Here is a 17,675-nt window from a genome sequence, read left to right on the forward strand (position 1 = left end):
TGCAGCATTCGGAATGGAATGAGATGGGCAACTATCCACATGGGGACGTCGATGTACTGTACACTGCCTCGGACATGTCCACGACGCGCCTCGAGTTGGGAGCCGGCGGGCTGTCGTTATGATGACTACCTCCCATGTCGACATCGTCGTCGTCGTAGCTTCATGGCGACTGGCGGGATGGCCACGGGTCTATTGCATTGTGAAAACCGTTCCACAAGTGGTGTTTTGGGCTTCTCCAATAATGCACAGTAGATGGTCATGCAGTATCGATAAGCTGACTTATGAGTGCATACGAGTTCAACCTTTCAATTCGTTGTATTGTTCACAATTCCATCTAATTACTGTGTTATACGCACAACCCAAGCGGGTGTACCTACTGAAGACGCAATATGTACTCTCCCCACACAGGTACTGTACATCTTACTTGAAGGGCTATCTTATTACTCTACATTCGGTCAAGTATGCAATGCTGCTTGAGCAGGTAGCTTATCTTGAGCACCTCGACAACCAAATGACGAATGAGACACTAAATTAATCGCACCAATGGGGGTTTGTATTAAAGATGAGTTTTCAACCACCCCACACGCTTCGAAGCAATCGCAACGACGTTCTTCTTACAAGATTTGCTTGATGAACTTGTTGATTTCTTCGCCACGGTTACCATGGTCACCGCCTTCGGCAAAGTGCAACAACTTTTGGGTGTAGCCGCCGTTGGGGGACGACAGCTGGAACGGCCACAAGAAGTTGGCGGCTTCCTTGAAGTGGGGGCCGCACGTAAATACTTCGTGGATCAAGTCTTCGATACAGATGATGCCGAATTTGCCCAACACCTTCTCGACCAACGAGTTGTCGGTCAACGCGATGCGCTGCTTGTTGATCTTGCCGAATCCACGCTTGTAGATGAGCTCGCGGGTCGACTTCAAGTTAGGGTACCCGTACGCGATGAACGGCTCGACGAGGCGCAACATGTTGATGGTGGCCTTGTTGAGCTTGACGAACACGCCGTTTTGGATTTGGGTCAGGCGGAACAGCTTCAGGATCTTGCGGACCTTGGGCGAGACACCAATGATACCGCGGATGCGCACGACAAACGCAATCTTGGCTTCGGCAGGCACGTAGAAGTTGCCGACGGCCTTGGCTTGGCGGCGGAGCAACACGTTTTGCTTTTCGATCTAGAGTGTCCAAGATGCATATAAGGCCTTGGGACGCATCATGTGATATGGGTGGTGGAGACGTACGCTGCGGTATTCCTTGACGTACTTCTCGGCGCTCTTGAACGCGATTTGCTTCACCTTGAGGGAGTGCTTCTTGGCGGCGACCACGGCTTCGGCCTTCTTGGCCTTGACCACTTCAAGAGTGCGGCGCTTCTTGAGGATGGATTCGGGCACAAGCCTACACACTCACAAATGAATATACGGGTCCAACAACCCACGACAAGGGCAAAGTGCAATTTGCACTCGCACACATGTTGATTGTAGGTGGAAGGAGACGGTTCGCACGACCTACAGCCGTCCACGTTGTACCAAAGGAAACAACGGCGACAGACGACTGCATGGCCGGCTTCACCACGCCCGTACTTGTGGATTTCAACAGAGTTGTTGCGAACAACAACACTGTCACAGTCCCCGCCGATGATGCGCAGAGCGCACAAAGGCAGGATGTGTTGGGTGGTTTGGAACAGCCAGGGCTCCCACGTGCATATACCAACTAGTGGCAAGCCCACCCAAAATGCATTTGAAGAGAAAAGCGTCTTGCGTCCACCGTCCATGTCTGCCAGAAGGCGTCGACGGTTGTTTGGTGGCGCAAGGACACTAGCCTTACTCTCACAATCCTCGACCACAACCCATTCAGAGAACGAGGTGGTGAGATGGCGGCACATTCACGTGCACAAGTTGATCGAACGGGCTTGTCTGCTTCAGACAGCAACCTTGATGTGCGGGAGGCATGTTGCAATGAGGAGATGAAGCACTCACACGCTGTTGGCCTTGGCAGGGGTCTTGGACACAGCCTTGGTGGTTTTGGTCGTGGCTTTGGTGGGGGCCATGGTTTCTTTCTGGTGCGGATTGAAAGTGGCCACATCTCACACTACTGCCCTGAAATTGCACGAGGTTTGCACCACCCAAAGACCACCTTGCCTGTGATTGGCCGTATTATTGTCCTATGCATTCTCATTGGTCACTTATGCAATTGGATGGCGTTATCCGGCTATGTCACTAATATTGTTTAGGGATTTTATGTCACTACCATAACACCCTACTACGTAGTATTGTACATGCTGTAACCTCCAGTATAACTAGTTAAGACGACGACCACCAGTTTGAACCTCCAGTGTACGTGATGGCAACTTGAGTTATGGCGTGATCGCACTGCTATGCAATTCCTGTAGGCACCCATCAAGAGTACACGTACTTGAGGAATACTACTGTACTATGAAGCTTCGGGTTGATTTGTGAAACCGGTAGTCGTAACGTTCGTAGCGGTTTCGCTATAAATAACCGTTTCCAGTCGTGGTGCCGCTGCTTGGGATGACCACAGTGCCGCAGCAAGCGACGTTCAGTGTATATGGGACGATATTCAAGGTGGACGTGCGGTACCAGTTCATCGCTGCCCTTGGCCGAGGGTCGTACGGTATCGTGTGGTACGAATCCATGATTATCCAATACAAATCACCAATGGCCGTCGTGTTGTAGTTCTGCCAAAGACGTCGTCACGGGGGAAAAGGTAGCCATCAAACGAGTGGCTCCCATGGCTCGCAAGCACAATGATGCCAAGCACACATTGCGCGAGATTTGCCTCATGCAATCGTTAGGCGCCCACCCAAACGTAAGGAAAACTCATGTGTAGCGAAATACTGTAGTCACCTTCTCACTGGACTAGATTGTGGGAATCAAAAACATGTCGGTGAATGTTGCGGACGATGAATTGTACATTGTCATGGACTTTATGGACACGGACATGCACCGCGTGATTCAAAGCAGCCAGGTTATAAGCAAAATAGCATCGTTTGATACAATTGACAACCCCTGCCTTGCTGTAGCCGCTGTCCGAGTCCCATTACAAGTTCTTCTTACACCAAATCCTCCGCGGTGTCAAACACCTCCACGACAACGGCGTGCTTCACCGAGATCTGAAACCTGGAAACATCCTCGTCACCAAGAATTGCCAAGTGAAAATTGCAGACTTTGGGCTTGCCCGCAGCGTGCCTAAGCGTGTCCCACCTAAGCCCCGGCCAGCTTCTGCGGGTCCGACTAAAAAGGAACCACCCGAACCTGACTGGCAGCCCATGACCGAACATATTGTCACCCGATGGTACCGCGCGCCGGAACTTATGCTGCAGCCCGATGGCCAGTACAGCACTGGCGTGGACATGTGGTCTGTCGGGTGCATCTTTGCCGAAGTAACTTCACTTTGCACCGACTCGTCTACCATGGTGACTGATGTAGTGGTGGTAGATCTTGGGCCGTAAAGCCGTGTTTCCAGGCAAGAATTTCATCCACCAACTCACGTTGATCTTTGACGTGATCGGCACGCCGTGCGGCAACGACGTCAAGAAAATGAAAAGCTCGCAGGCCCAGCGCTTCATTAAAAGCCTGGGCAAGAAGGCCAAAGTGCCGTTCCGGACGCTGTTCCCCACCGCCAGCCCCGATGCCATCGACCTCCTCGAGAAGCTGCTACAGTTTGACCCCCACACACGATGCTCCGTGGACGAAGCTCTCGCCCACCCGTACATGCAAGGCATCGATAAACGATACGCGTACAAGGACATTGCCGTACGACAAACACCCTTCGTCTGTGGGGTGCTAAACAACATCACATGTCCCCTTGTAGGTGCCGGCAGGGAGGATGCACATGTCGTTTGAGTCGCAAAGTTTATCCAGAAACGACCTCGTCAAACTGATTCAACAAGAAGTGCATGCGTTCCACTCGAATGCAACAGCAGACGACTCGACGTCGTCCCCAAACACAGCAGCAGCGGCAATAACCAACCTCTCCACTGCTGCCTCCACTACGTCCACAGCCCACCAAACCCCCGCGGGACTGCGGACTATTCATGCTCTATCGAGGCAATCCACCATCACAGCTCAGCATACGAAAATACCAGCTAAAGAGACAGACCGTGTAACGTGCCAAAACCTCGATCTCATGAAAACCATGCTGGGTAGTGCCACCCCCTCTATTTCAACCTCCAGCCAAATAGTCACTGCGAAGAGCCCCCCACGGGGAAGCGGCCAAGCTACCCGTGTCAGCCTTCCGATGACCCAAAACAACGACGCCGACGAAGGGGCACCACTAGACGCTGTGCATGTCGTGGGCCTGACGTCGCTGCTCGCCCGAACACGCCCCACCAGTGCTGCCCACACCCGACCCACTCCTGCCACCCAACCGCCCGTCTTTGCCTCGACTGGTCAGCCCACCACAACGCTGCAGACAACGTCGTCGATGAGGCCTACAAGTGCGGCTCGCACACGTCCGCCCATTGTGATCCCCACCCACGCAGCCGCGGACGTTCAACCGGCCCAGTCGTCATCGTCATCGTCGTCTTCGTCGGACGACGATAGGCCCCCTCGCCCGTCCGCCGCTCGCATGGCAGCAGCCTCCACGTCGACCTCGTCCGCCCGCCCCAAGTCTGCGCCTGGACGCACGGCACTGCAAAAGCACTCTACTCCGTGTGTTGGCTCCACCGCATCCCTTATTCGATCTACGCAACAGCTCAGGAAACCGTCGCACCAGGCATCAGCAGCACAACAGCCCCCCCAACCACCCACCGCCAACCGCCTACCCGAAGGCCAGCAAGACAACGACCTCGAGCCAGCAAAAAAGGGCAAAAAGCTCACGGTCCCCAGAAGCCCCAAGTTTTCAGTCATGTCGTGGCAGAAAACTCGACCGGCCACCGCCAAGCCAGGGAAACCCACGACCACACGAGGGGGTGTTAAAAAGCGATAGTAAACCACCAAGTCACCACGTGCTTGTATTTCGTATATATTCAAGTCATGTCAGAAACACTAAAGACTAGTCTGCCGTGCTGGAGACTCGGCTCCAACAACATGCGATGGAATAGGAGGAGGAAGAGGAGATGTCTTGCTGGTGGATGCCGAAGCGGCGGCCTCGGCGTCCGACTGCCACGACTCGAACGCTTCGCGAGGGAGCGCAAACGAGGCATCCCCAGACGTCGCGCGCAGCGTGTGTTCCAGCGTCACGGCCGCAACTGTGTCCGTGACGTTGGCCATGGCCGCCGCAAACAGCGCGTCGTCGTCGCCTTGGTCTTCTGACAAACCAGAGGGCAAGGAGGACTGGTCACGGGCAGCTGCCAGCGCTTGACGTGCGTCTTTCGTTTTCGCGACGGACGCTTTGGCGGCAGCCCAGTCGGTCGCTGGCAGTTGATCGTATTCGTCCGGTGCATCCAACGTGGTAGTAGCATGCGGGCGGTGAATCTTGAAGACCATGGCAGCCTCTGCTTCGTCGTCGTGAGCGTCACTGTCGACTTCGCTACCGTCGTCGTCGTTGTCACTGAGAGACGGCAGATCCAATCGGTTCCGTCGATCGTCCACTTCTGCTTGGCACGATGCAAGGTACGCGTCCTAATGAGGTTTATAAACACATCGAGCACGACGTTATATTGGTCGTACTTGGGCCGCAACGACTTCGTCCGAGGTTTCACAGGCGGCATACGCGTCCAACACGTCGGCGTTGATCTTGAGGAACTCCATGCCCCATGGAAACTCGTCCATCAGCTGCACCGCTTCGTCCTAAGGCCAACATGAGAAGGACGTCACGGAGAGAGATAAGAAGGACGACGGACCGCCAAGCCGACGATGTACAAGGTCGCGGCGATGGCTTCGACGCACGACAGCTTGTGAGGCTTCCCATAGTTGACCGTGTTGGCCGCGACGAGGAAGGGCAGCAAGCGATGGGTCCCCGACTTGATCTGCTTGATGCCCATTTCTTGAATCCGAGCCCACGAACAGTCGATCACGGAAATGCCAATCGATTCGACGATCCCCAAATCTTCGCGCGACACGATCTTGGTCCCATGCGGCGACAACACGATTCCACGGAAGTGCGCGCCGGGCTTCATGCTCGTGACGTACCCGAGGCGGCACAACTTGCGCCCCGTGCAGCGCTTGGAATCGCATTGCTGGAAGTCCCACATGCGCAGCGAGATGGGGAACGATCGACGCTTAAAGGACAGGTTTGTCTCTTCTTCGCCTTGGGTTTCCTCCCGCGGAGCGCCACGACGACGGTCTTCTCGTTTGGGTTTGGTACTGACACCCTTGCCCTTGCCGCCGCTTTTACTGCCGCCGCCATCGCTGCCTTCACCTCGCTTGGATGCTTTCTTGCCGCGCCCTTCCATCGTTCTGTCGATCGCCAATGGCAGAGATTCGAATGCCATTGGCCAAAATAATTCAGCCAATCCACGACCGGGAATTCCAACCAGTCGTTGCCGAGTAAGTTCAACGCACCAGCCATTTTGAACCAAGATCTGGCGCGATGTCCAAGCGCACGGTCGAACTCGTCCATGAACCGAGTGCTGCCGCGTCCGCGCCGCTCCTAGGTACGTCCCTAGGATCATACTCTGATGGATATATGCCGCTGTGATACTCATTCCACTTCAGTGTCCTTCCGTGGCGGCCCACCGCTCACCACTACCGGGTTCCATTGCCAAGTGTACGAACATGCGGCCAAGAAGAAACGCATTGTGGTCGCCGACACGGAGAAAATCACGTACCAAGCGGCCAACTTTGGCCATGGCAATTCAAACGGCGACTTGTCGAGCTACGTCGTCGGCGTTGTGGACAAGACCACGAACTCGGTGCAACTGTTCAACGTAGACCAGGTGTACGTGATGCAGCAAAGCGTCAAGAGCTTCCGCGAGAACGTCGACGACAACACCCAAGATGTACATATACATGTCCTTATCCTCCACGGCTGGTCACATGATACCGTGTAGTCTGTGACGTCGTTCGAGCGCCAAAAGAACCTCGTCGATGTGTTTGGGAGCAAAGCGTCCAAGCGCATTGTCCGATCGCGCGAAGAAAACAAGATCCAAGTCGACAACATCCGCGGCGCGTCCTCCATCACCCAAACATTCTCGGAAAAGGTCCAGGAAAACACCGAGCTGCTCGCGGCGAAACGTGCCGCCGACCCCAAGTTTTCCTCGGGTACGGACCAACCAACGACCGCCACACACGAAAAACGAACGAACGACTGCCTCAAACCTCCTTGATGACATCGTTGAATCGTCGTGGCACAAACATTCATAGGCTAACTTGTCCCTTTTTGATGGTAGATGGGTTTGCGATGGATGCGACGCGGTTGGCCATGTTACCTCCTTGCAAATTGGACGCATTGACTCCCGACGGCGTCTACGACATCTCGAAATGTACGACCACCACACAACTCGAGATTGAACGTTGATATATATTTATATATATATATATTGACATTGTATGAATAGTTTTGAGCGACGATGTGATGGAATCGCTGCTGATGAAGGCGGACGAGTTCATTTCTGTCTTGTCGACGAGTGCGTTGTCGGAATTCCTGGCCCAAAACGACGTGGCGGCCGCAAACTACATCACCCAAGTCATGACGTCCATGGGAAAACCGTACGACCGCGACAACGTGGCACTCATGTTGTACGTGATGTACCTGGTGCAGTTTTACCACGCGCGGTTCCCGCTGCAGTCGAACGCGGCCGCGCTCAGCGAGACCATGAATGTGCCGCACTTAGTGGTCAAGCAGATCTTGGACACGTTTGCGGATGCCACGGTCAACTCATATGGAAAGACGAGGTTTGTAGGCTCCTTTAAACATGCAGAAAACTGGCATGTGACGATGCAACGTGTATAGCTACTCGCAGTCCAAGGTGCTGAAAGACAAACTGCTCGTGTACTTGGTGGTGGTCGCGCTCACAATTGGTGGATTCAGCCTCGACGTATCCGCCATTGCCATCGACTTGAAGCGAGCCCCGGCCAAGTACGAGTGTATACCTACTTCTTTGTGGTTGACTTGATTCTGTCGTGTAGTATCATTGGATACACCAAGCAAGTGGGGTGCCGAGTGGACAAGGTGAAGACCGAGGCAACTGGGCTCGGCGGCAAAAAGAGCGAAGGGTTTCGTGCAATCCTGACGTTGCCGTTGCAGTTTCCGTCCCTCAAGAAAGGGGGGCCGTCCCGACGTTAACCCATGCCTTAACAAGTCTTTATAATCCTTTACACTCCTTGAATACTCAACTACCGTATCCCGTAGTACGGAGATTCATACGATTAGTTGTTTGTTGCAACCGCGTCGCATACGCATGGTCTACAGTAGTATGTGTGGTCGAAAGGGTAAAGATAGACCTGTACTTTCGTTTTGTCGGTTTCAGTTTTGAATCGGCGGTGCGCGTAACTTGCCCACGTCAACCGTTATGCCCGCCAAATCCCCCCAGCCGAAGCGACGTGCTTGGGGTAGCGTCCCCAACCTCCCGTGGCGCCGCCCCTATGGCCATCGCGTGGCATCCTCCGACTTTGTCACGTCGGTGTCTGTGCGACAGGTCTCAGGGCGCGAAGTCGTCACCCCGCAGTCGTCGCCTCGGAAACGACCCCGCCTCGTCCGCATTCCATCGCTACAGGACCACGTCGCAGCCTTGCAACAGTGGATTGCCGACGGGATGAAGCCACTGGTGTCGTCGTGCTTCGGGCCGAGTGTCGTGGCGTTCGACCCAACGTCGACCAAGGTTGCCATGTGGCAAACGGTTCTGGTCACGATTGTGCTCTACGACGCGCTCATGGTACCGCTGCTTGTGTGTTTTGACCAGCTGCACCATGGCATGTGCACGTTCAACGGCGTGTTGCGCTTGATGGACGTCGCCGACGTCGCGTTCGTTGTGGACGTGTATGTCCAGTTGTTCACAGGGTACTTTCACAACGGCGACTTGGTGGTCCGCCCGGCGTCCACAAGGCGGAGGTACATACGATCCAGGCAGTTTCCGCTAGACATCCTTGCCCTGCTACCGCTGGCGTGGCTGCCCATCGACGGCAGCACATTGTGTGGTGCGCTGCGGGCCAACAAGCTGCTGCGGCTGCGGCGGCTGCCACAATACACGATTGCATTTGACAAGGTTAGTATGTGTTGCGTACAACGAGGCCTCACAAGGTCGCTGGCTCGCGAGGATCTGGCACTCTGAATGGTTTGATAGGTGTTTGCCCGATACTTTAAGTTTTGCAAAATCGTCAAGGTCGTTGGGGCCTTGTGTGTGTTCTGCCATGTCATGGGGTGTCTGTACGTTTTGTTTGGCATTGCCGACGACGACAACAAGTGGAAACTCGAAGCACATGTGGCCCACGAACCGCTCGCGACGCAGTACGTGGCCGCCGTATCATGGTACGTAATACCCTCTCGCGTCCAATAAAGGGCAAAGTGCACCAACACAATAATGACATGTTCGTTTCAGGGTCTTGGGCATCGTCTCGCATGTGGCCGAAGGCGTGATCCCCCGCACGGTGTGGCAGACGCTGTTCATGTACACGGTGCAACTGGGCGGGTTTCTCCTCTTTGTGTACATTTGCGGCACGTTGTTTATGATTTCCAAGTGCGACGCCAACAACCGAGAGCAGTTTGACGCCAAGCTCAACCAACTGCGCTACGTGCTGTCGTTTCACCGGGTCCCTACCGAGATTCAAGACCAAGCGATCGAATTCTTGGAGGTACAATGCACATTCCATCCTCGGTTTACGAACGACCAATGTCATTTTCTACGTCTTTTTCGTCGTTGGGTAGCATGGGTTTATCAGTGGCGAGAGCCAGGACCGGAGCAACATGCAGCTCTTGTGTCCATCCATTTCCAAAGAAGTCAAGTACACCTTGCTCAAGGATACCGTCACCGCCGTGCCGTTCTTTAAATCGTGTAGCGCCGCATTTATCCGAGCGATCATCGACGTGATGGAAACGCGGTCGTTGCCGACCAACTTTTTCGTGTGTCGTACGGGCGACCACGGCGAAGACATGTACTTTGTGCAATCGGGGGTTCTGGCTGTGCTCATTGACAACGTCAAGGTACATCGAATAAACCGCCGCCTTACCTCTCAAGATGATGGCTTTTAGGTGCGAGAGTTGCGCAAAGGGGGGTTCTTTGGTGAGCTGTCGCTCTTTACCAACCAAGTCCGCACGGCCGACGGTACAAAGATGGAATTTCTTGGTCTGTTCGAATCAAGTTGACTTGTAGTCGCCACCGCAACCTTTTGCATCTTGCACCGATTGTCCCGCGTGCACATCACACGTGTGTTGAATGCGTACCCCGAAGCTGAAGGGCCGATTTTGGAGAGCGTGGAGAAAATCTCCGAAGAGTTAGAGTCCAAGATGCCCAAGGGGGGAGAGATGGCGAGGCGTGGCAGTTTGCAGTACTCGGATACGGCGCTCCGAAACAGCACCAGCAACATGCGTTCCACCAAGCTACTTCTGTCACCCATGGCCGATGGCCGAATGATTGGGTCCGGGATTGACCGCAAGACAATTTCCGTCATCGCAGGGGCCCTTCGGAGCAGCACGCAAGCCGAGCCGCTGTGGACTCGCGCGCTGTTGGCCAAGCCGTTGGACCGCCGGAAACGGCTGCGATGTGTGTGGATTCTTGCAGTGATGGTACGACGATCGGTTAAACTGTTGAGGGTGTATGAAGGCCAACTTGATATTAGATGGTGACGATCTACAACATGTTCACGGTGCCGTTGGTGTGTGCGTTTGAGCTCATGGGGTACTCTATGTCCGTGCTCCTCCTCAACACCGTCGCGGACATCGTGCTATGGATGGACATGTACGGGAAGTTGAATTTGTCGTACGTGATGGAAGCCGAGCACATCCTCGAGTCCAAAGAGTGTGCGCTCCACTATCTTCGCACGGACTTTGCCTACGACTTGGCTTGTACCTTTCCGTGGTGGGTATTTCACCCCCCGTCGCATGAATCGTTGCGGTTTGTCCGACTCTTCCGGTACTGTAACATCACTCCATACTTTTCCTCTTGACCATTGTTATTATTATGCCTTTAGTGTGCTCAACTTTCTGGCCGAGTTTGAAGAAGTCTCGACGTTTGTCCGGATTAACAGTCACCACCGCATTGCCGTCTTGGGCATGGGTCTGCTCCTGTCGTACCACATTGCTGGCTGCTTGGCCCATACATATACCCGAGACGCGGGGTTCGCCGACATGGAATTCGGCTGGCTGCCCCCCAAGTCGATCGAGTTGAAGCCCATCGTGAATGCCATCACGGGCGACGTCGACGGGTACAAGTATTCAAACGGCACAGTTATCCCCCCCACTTCCCCCGACGTGAATCGTTTCCTATTGCTGCAATACGCTCGGGCTGTGCAATATGGCGCCGTGTGCATTACGAATCTAGGGCGCACGTACGAACCTGTGACGTTTGCCGAGTACAGTTTGGCGTTTTCGCTCATGTTGATTGGCATGTTGCTGGTGTCGCTCATCATTGACGAAGTCCAGAAGCGAGTGACGGCGTCCGCCGTGGAGCAAATGGAGTTTCTGTCCACGAGGTCCCGCATTTTGCACTTTCTCAAGCGGCAAAAGGCGCCCGCGGAACTCCACCGCCGCGTCTTGGCGTATCTCGACTTTTCGTGGAGTGCTCACCGAGGCGCCGACATCAACGGCCTCGTGTCTGAGCTGCCGAATACAATGCAGCGCGACATTTACGGGTACATTTGTGGTCCGATTTTGGAAATGATTGCACGCTTGGACCACGTCAGCGACGTGTACGAACCATTGATTACGACCTTTCTTGATCACGTGAAGATTCAACTGTACGGCCAAGACGAAATGATATATCGCGTTGGGGACATTGGAGATGCAATGTACATGCTGTTGCAAGGCAACGTCGCCACGTATGTCGAAGCGTACAGTCAACTACGCGAGCTCAACCAAGGTACCCTTGTTTTGACGATCCCATGACATTGCAAGCAGTGTGGATTTCCTCGTGTGAACAAGTGCACGTTTGCATCATGTATACTACTTAGTTGTACTGTTGACGAAACAAGACAGTGCATTGTCGTCGCCATGTGCATATGACGTGGCAATGTCGTAGGGGACTTGTTTGGGCTCGCGAGTTTGAACTTTTCCGTCGAGTACACGGCACACACGGACAACGCGACCGCGCGTAGTGCATGCGTTGTGGCGATAATATCGAGGAAAACGGTGGCGTTGCTCAACCAAATCTACCCGCGATTTGCGGACGGTGTGAAGAAGCGCAGCCAGCGAATGGGACGCCAGGCCACGATGCACGCCAAGGCGATGGCGGACAAGAAGGCGGTCGTTCCGCAAGCCATCAACCCCGACTCGAACACGTCTGTGCTGTGGGAGACGTTTCTCTTCTTTGGCATTGCGTACCAAGTGATCACGGTGCCGTTTTATATGGCGTTTGGGTTTGCCCAACGCCACGTCGCAGGCGCCGATGTGTTCTCCATCATGCTGGAACTGTGCTTTCTCGTCGACATGGTGCTCAAGACGCGCACGGGGTACATGGATTACGGCAACAAGGTTCTCAACCTGAAATCAAATGACACGATCACATGGACAACAACGTGGATAGGTGATGGACATCGCGGTGATCCGCCGTCGGTATCTGCGGTCCACGGCGTTTGCAATCGACCTTTTGGCCGTGCTCCCGACCAACCTCATCAACGCCTTCATCGCTCGCCCCCGGTCCGAAGCGTGGAATATCAACAAGTTGGTGCGATTGTTCAAGCTATCGTCGCAGATTGACCACTTGGAACGGCAGTACTTTACCATCATCACGCAAATCCGCGTAGCCAAGCTCGTGTTTTACGTGTACTTGTTGGCGCACTTCGTCGGATGCATGTGGTACAACTTTGCCAGCAACGAGTCGTCGATTCTGAACGTGACCCCCACGACCCAATTCGGCGCTGACCCGTGGCTCCCTGGCACAGATATGGCCACGGCCAACCACACAAATGTGTTCAAACTCACCAAAGCCCTGTACTGGGGCGTGGGCATGCTACTCGGGTTTCAACCGGGTGGGTACCCGTCCACGATCGTCGAGTATACGTTCACGGTAGGAAAGTTCCCGCTTGAACGATATGCTTCACAAGGTTTGGGTAGGGCGTGGTGCAAACGGTGGGGGTGTTCTTGTTGGCATATGTCGTGGGCAACCTCTTGGACATTGTGCAAGTCACGGACGGCAACAGCCGACTGTTCTACAGCAACTTGAACTATGTGCGCAAGTTGCTGCACTACTTTTCGTTCTCGGACGACGTCCAGGCCAAGATCCAGTACTTTTATTTCTACCGGTTGTTTCATAGCATCCACGAAGAGCACATTCTGGTCCAGTGTTTGCCGCCGTCGTTAACCGCCGACATTCGCATGTTCCTCCTCACGCCCATGCTCAACAAGGTGCCGTTCCTCCAGGACAACCTTGCCGGCGCCAGCGTCACACGCATCCTCGTGAGTCAGATGTCGCAGATGCTCGTGACCCGCGACGAGATCATTTGCCGGCAGCGCGACGTCGGCCGGGAAATGTACTTTGTGTTCACGGGGTGCCTCGACGTGTTTATCTCGACGTCGTCGTCCATTCGTTTTGAAGGCAACCTCGGCGTCAAAGTGCACGAGATCAGCGAAGGATCGTTCTTTGGCGAGAAAGCGCTGTTTTCCAACGAGCCGCGCAACGCCACCATCAAAGCACGGACGTTTTGCACGCTGTACAAGCTATCGCTGGCGCATTTACAGTCGATCTTTTCGTGGCATCCCGAGTGGAAGGCCAAGGTGCTGGACATTGTCAAGTCCTTGTATGAAGAGCACGCAGCGCGGTTGGAAGTGGTCACGGGCATCTCAGCCAAGTCCGCCAAAACGGCCACTGCCGCCGTCGAGAGTGTCGGCGACAGAGGCAGCTCGAAACTGCCCCACATGTCGCCCCCCCTCCTGACCAACGACACTCATGACACGACATCCTTGTCTGCCGACGCCAGCATCGACAACATACCACCCATCACCACCCCCACCTTCCTAACTCGACGCATGTTGATGACAATGAAAGACCTCGTCGAGCGCCTTCGCCTCAAGGCCACGCCGTGGTGGAGGCGGTGGGGGCGTCAATTTTTATACATTGAGATTCAGTCGCCGTTGTACTGCTCGTACTTGACGCTGCTATGTGTTTCGATTTTGCACGTGGCCCTCAGTGTGCCCTTCATGCTCACGGTCGCACACAGCGGGATCACTGGCTTTGGCTTGGCATTGATCAAGGTACCTCGTACATCCTTGCTTCAACTTTTGTTTGGGGAGACGTTCTTGATTGCTCACTCTCTCTCTCTAGACTACCAACGTCCTCGTGGACGTTGTGTTTGCATATGACATTTGGTTCAAACGACATCTCGTGGAAACGACCACCACGCGCGAGTTCTACGAGCGCAACGACGTCCACCAGACCAGCGTCGCCCTCGACGTGCTGGCCATCCTTCCCCTCGACTACATCTCCGAGCCTTTCTTTGACTGGTCCGTTGTCCTTCGGTTCAATCGGCTCTTGAAGCTGCGGCAGCTCAGCCGCACAATCAGCGAAATCCACCGCTTCAGCATGTCCTACGAGCTCAACCGGCTCAAGCTGCTGGCGTTGTACTACTTTATTGTCAGCTACTGGACTGCGTGCGCGTACTTTGGTGTGACATTTGTCGACGGGTTTGCCAGTCAGTGGAACATGTCGCTGCCCACGGCCGAGTTTGAGGTGCGCGCAGCGTCCTGCCACGTCATCACACATTCATGACTTCACTCTATCGTAGATTCGCGACCGTGAAACGTTCGAGACAGTGTCGCATCGGATCTTGCGATGCTTGTATTTTGCCGGGGCGTTGTACACGGGGGCCGGCATCGTGTACGAACCTACGACCATGTTGCAATATGCGCTGCTGCTGATCATGTCAGTGTTTGGGGTGTTTGTGATGGGGTATGTGATTGGCGAAGGCTCGATGCTGTGCATCTACCTCATCCAGAATGAAGTCGACTTCAAGATCAACCAGATGAACGTCATGGAGTTCTTGGCACGGAAGCGGCTGAATCGGGCGTTGCACGGCCGCGTGCACGGGTACATGTCGTACTGGTGGACTACGCACCAAGGCGTGGCGTTCCAGTCCATCTTGGAGCAGCTGCCGCCCAAGATTCGATCCCAAGCCAGCCTTCAGATCGCACGGTTGAGTCTGTCCCGGTTCACGATGAGGTACCTGCGGCCGCTATCGAAAGACACTAGGGACCACGACAGTATCATTTACAGCTTGGCCCAACGGGTGGTGTTTGAAGGTGGGTTATTAATATATCATCTCCACCATCCATTTGGTAGCTCACACCAAATTCCTTTGGGTGGCTTAGGGTACCCCAAGGGCGAATCTGTCATTGTGCAGGGCAACTTGGGCCAACACGTGTACTTTGTGTCGAAAGGCGAACTCATTTCACACTCGACGCAATCTCATATTTTTGTGCCGTCGAGGTATGCACTTTGCTAGTTTGCATGGGATACGGTACAGCTCTCACCTGCGATGCTGCTCCGCATGCAGGTACACTGAAGGGCAGTACTTTGGAGAAGATGGCTTCCTGGGAGGCGCCGTGTGCCATTGTTCCGTCGTGACCGCGCGTGCATGCGACCTGCTCTCGCTCTCGGCTGCAGACTTCGTCCTCGCCATGGAATCTCATCCACGGTAAGCAGATTGTTAGTTGATGAGTTACAACTAAATAATCCACGTTGTAGGTTTGCGGAAGCCCTGCAGCTCTCTCGGGATGCCACGGAACATGTTGCGTACCAATCCATGTGCATCAAGGACGCCGGGGAAGAAGTGGTGAGGCAGACGATAGAGGAACAGGCGGCGACGTTGGAGCACTTTCAACCCATGACTGCAGACAAGTGCAGCCTTGTGTTTAAGCAGTTCCTCAAGCTGTTTATGAACACCCATGCCGTCAAGTCTGCAGCCAAGCATGCTACGGGATCCAAGAACGCCAGGCGGTCCCTCGTATCGTGTCAAAAGTGTTGGAAGCGGCTTGGCACGGTCCAATGCAACGAATGCCAGCTCACGTATTGCAGCCCATGCTGCAGCCAAGTTCATGCTGCCAAGGAACTACGGGGGCACCTTGAGCATATCACCACTGCGGAGATCTTCAACCCTCGATCCTCGATACTCAGCGCCCGGAGCAAGGAGAGCGGTAGTACCAGCACATCCCGTCGGACACAGCATTTCGAGTCGCGCCACTTGTGAGTTCCGGATAAGTTGGAATGTAATCACAACTATCCGGATAACTTCTGTTGGCGCCGGATAATACTTGTAATATTCTGGTATCCGGATATTTCGTATCCATTTCTCTGTGGTGGGGAAGGCATAAAGATTCGTCATTTCTGCTCCCTTGTAACCCCCCCCCCACATCAAGAGCATGTCGTCGCTGCTGAACTCGTTGGACATGAGTCTGGACGACTTGATTGAGAAGAAGAAATCGTCTTCCAACAAACCCGCCCGTGAAGGTCGCAGCGGAGGTGGCGGCGGTGGAGGTGGACCCGTGCGTCGCAACCGCGCCAACACTGGCCGTGGCCGTCGTAATGCCGAACCATACTCCCGCAAGGTATTGCCGCCAACTGTTGGGGTTCGTCGATTTCGAACTGAGTGGACGTTGTGGTAGAACGACGATGATGACGATATGGGTGAAGGATCGGGCAATAAGTCTGGCAAGCGAGGTGTGTTAGACAAAGGGAATCCACCGTTCTGGCGACAACTCATGAATGAACGAACGTAGCGTCCATCTTGTCACGCTTGGGAGGCCGCGTGAACAACGAAGAAGCGGGCCACAAGATCTTTGTGACGAACTTGAAGTTTGACGTGTTGGAAGACGACTTGAAGGAGTTGTTTGGCACGGTGGGCAAAGTGTCCAAAGCCGAAATTGTGTACGACAAGTCTGGCCGCTCCAAGGTGATTATTGCTACCACCACAACCACCACCTGGAAGCACGTCGACTGGTGGCTGCTGACGATCTAATCCACGACGTACTCGCCGCGGCGGAGTTGTCTGTCGCCCCCGCTTGGCGTGCTCTCCATTCTGTTGTTCCCACGGGAACGACAAGACATGTGTGTGCGCATGTTAACCGCCGTGGATGCATCTGTGTGCGCTTAGGGTACGGCTCGCGTGTGGTTTGTGCGTCGGAATGACGCCGAGCAAGCGGTGAAGCGCTACGACGGTATGACGTTTGACCGATCTCTTGCCCATCCTCACATTGGTGATCTCTTCTAGGCCGACTCTTGGACGACCAAGCGTTGAAGATTGTGCTCGACGACGCAGCCACCAGTGGCAACGGCAACGCCAACCCCCGCAACAACAACAACTCGTCGCAACGTCGCCACAACTCGAACGATGGCAACAACGTGCGTCAAGGCGTGTTCGGCACGGCGCTGGACGATAACGATGAGCCCAGGTTCAATGTCACGTTCGAGTTCGTGCATGCGCGCTCACTGCTCTGAGGATCCCCACCTAGTGTATTCACACTCTCCATTGCGTAGTGGTGGCCGAAGAAACGGCGGAGGACGTCGCAACCGCCGCGGCGGCGGAGGTGGCCGCAGCAACAACAAATCGGCCAAGGACTTGGACAACGACATGGACACGTACCATGCCGACTTGTAGATGAATGAATGCCGTGTCCATTGCGGTCGCGCCATC

The 17,675-nt window shown here is 54.5% G+C and overlaps 6 protein-coding genes across 7 annotated transcripts; 4 read left to right on the plus strand and 2 right to left on the minus strand.

Annotated features, from left to right (window-relative positions):
* Nucleotides 1–512: 512 nt before the first annotated feature.
* H257_06611 (hypothetical protein) lies at nt 513–2,084 on the minus strand. Its single transcript, XM_009831895.1, has 3 exons — nt 1,974–2,084; nt 1,239–1,392; nt 513–1,172 (listed from the first exon to the last, which is right to left on the minus strand). Exons 1-3 carry the CDS (start codon nt 2,042–2,044, stop codon nt 615–617), a joined length of 783 nt encoding a protein of 260 aa, XP_009830197.1. The 5' UTR covers nt 2,045–2,084; the 3' UTR covers nt 513–614.
* A 420-nt stretch (nt 2,085–2,504) lies between these two features.
* Nucleotides 2,505–4,964, plus strand: H257_06612. 2 transcript variants are annotated; one of them, XM_009831896.1, is made up of 6 exons: nt 2,505–2,638; nt 2,691–2,823; nt 2,878–2,982; nt 3,038–3,397; nt 3,453–3,770; nt 3,829–4,964. In XM_009831896.1, the coding sequence occupies exons 1-6, from the start codon at nt 2,526–2,528 to the stop codon at nt 4,942–4,944; spliced, it is 2,145 nt and encodes a 714-aa protein (XP_009830198.1). In that variant the 5' UTR covers nt 2,505–2,525; the 3' UTR covers nt 4,945–4,964. The 2 variants fall into 2 exon arrangements, with proteins under 2 accessions (XP_009830198.1, XP_009830199.1); XM_009831897.1 differs by lacking the exons at nt 2,505–2,638; nt 2,691–2,823; nt 2,878–2,982 and having other exon boundaries at nt 3,012–3,397.
* H257_06613 (hypothetical protein) lies at nt 4,950–6,373 on the minus strand. The gene is made up of 3 exons (XM_009831898.1): nt 5,801–6,373; nt 5,628–5,747; nt 4,950–5,579 (listed from the first exon to the last, which is right to left on the minus strand). The coding sequence occupies exons 1-3, from the start codon at nt 6,350–6,352 to the stop codon at nt 5,004–5,006; spliced, it is 1,248 nt and encodes a 415-aa protein (XP_009830200.1). The 5' UTR covers nt 6,353–6,373; the 3' UTR covers nt 4,950–5,003.
* Nucleotides 6,374–6,463: 90 nt separating this feature from the next.
* H257_06614 (hypothetical protein) lies at nt 6,464–8,255 on the plus strand. The gene is made up of 7 exons (XM_009831899.1): nt 6,464–6,553; nt 6,615–6,898; nt 6,950–7,160; nt 7,289–7,381; nt 7,457–7,793; nt 7,852–7,977; nt 8,028–8,255. Exons 1-7 carry the CDS (start codon nt 6,490–6,492, stop codon nt 8,182–8,184), a joined length of 1,272 nt encoding a protein of 423 aa, XP_009830201.1. The 5' UTR covers nt 6,464–6,489; the 3' UTR covers nt 8,185–8,255.
* Nucleotides 8,256–8,410: 155 nt separating this feature from the next.
* On the plus strand, nt 8,411–16,232 carry H257_06615 (hypothetical protein; the record flags this gene model as incomplete). The annotated part of the gene is made up of 16 exons (XM_009831900.1): nt 8,411–9,103; nt 9,182–9,366; nt 9,437–9,689; nt 9,763–10,038; nt 10,087–10,159; nt 10,208–10,620; nt 10,674–10,966; nt 11,025–11,911; nt 12,071–12,522; nt 12,575–13,057; nt 13,105–14,241; nt 14,312–14,716; nt 14,772–15,285; nt 15,355–15,472; nt 15,540–15,680; nt 15,731–16,232. The coding sequence occupies 16 exons, from the start codon at nt 8,411–8,413 to the stop codon at nt 16,230–16,232; spliced, it is 6,825 nt and encodes a 2,274-aa protein (XP_009830202.1).
* Nucleotides 16,233–16,404: 172 nt separating this feature from the next.
* On the plus strand, nt 16,405–17,639 carry H257_06616 (hypothetical protein; the record flags this gene model as incomplete). The annotated part of the gene is made up of 6 exons (XM_009831901.1): nt 16,405–16,590; nt 16,648–16,702; nt 16,762–16,934; nt 17,136–17,199; nt 17,253–17,451; nt 17,519–17,639. The coding sequence occupies 6 exons, from the start codon at nt 16,405–16,407 to the stop codon at nt 17,637–17,639; spliced, it is 798 nt and encodes a 265-aa protein (XP_009830203.1).
* Between the last annotated feature and the right edge of the window lie 36 nt (nt 17,640–17,675).

Source organism: Aphanomyces astaci, assembly GCF_000520075.1.
Source record: "Aphanomyces astaci strain APO3 unplaced genomic scaffold supercont1.13, whole genome shotgun sequence".
Taxonomy (NCBI): Eukaryota; Oomycota; class Saprolegniomycetes; order Saprolegniales; family Verrucalvaceae; genus Aphanomyces; species Aphanomyces astaci.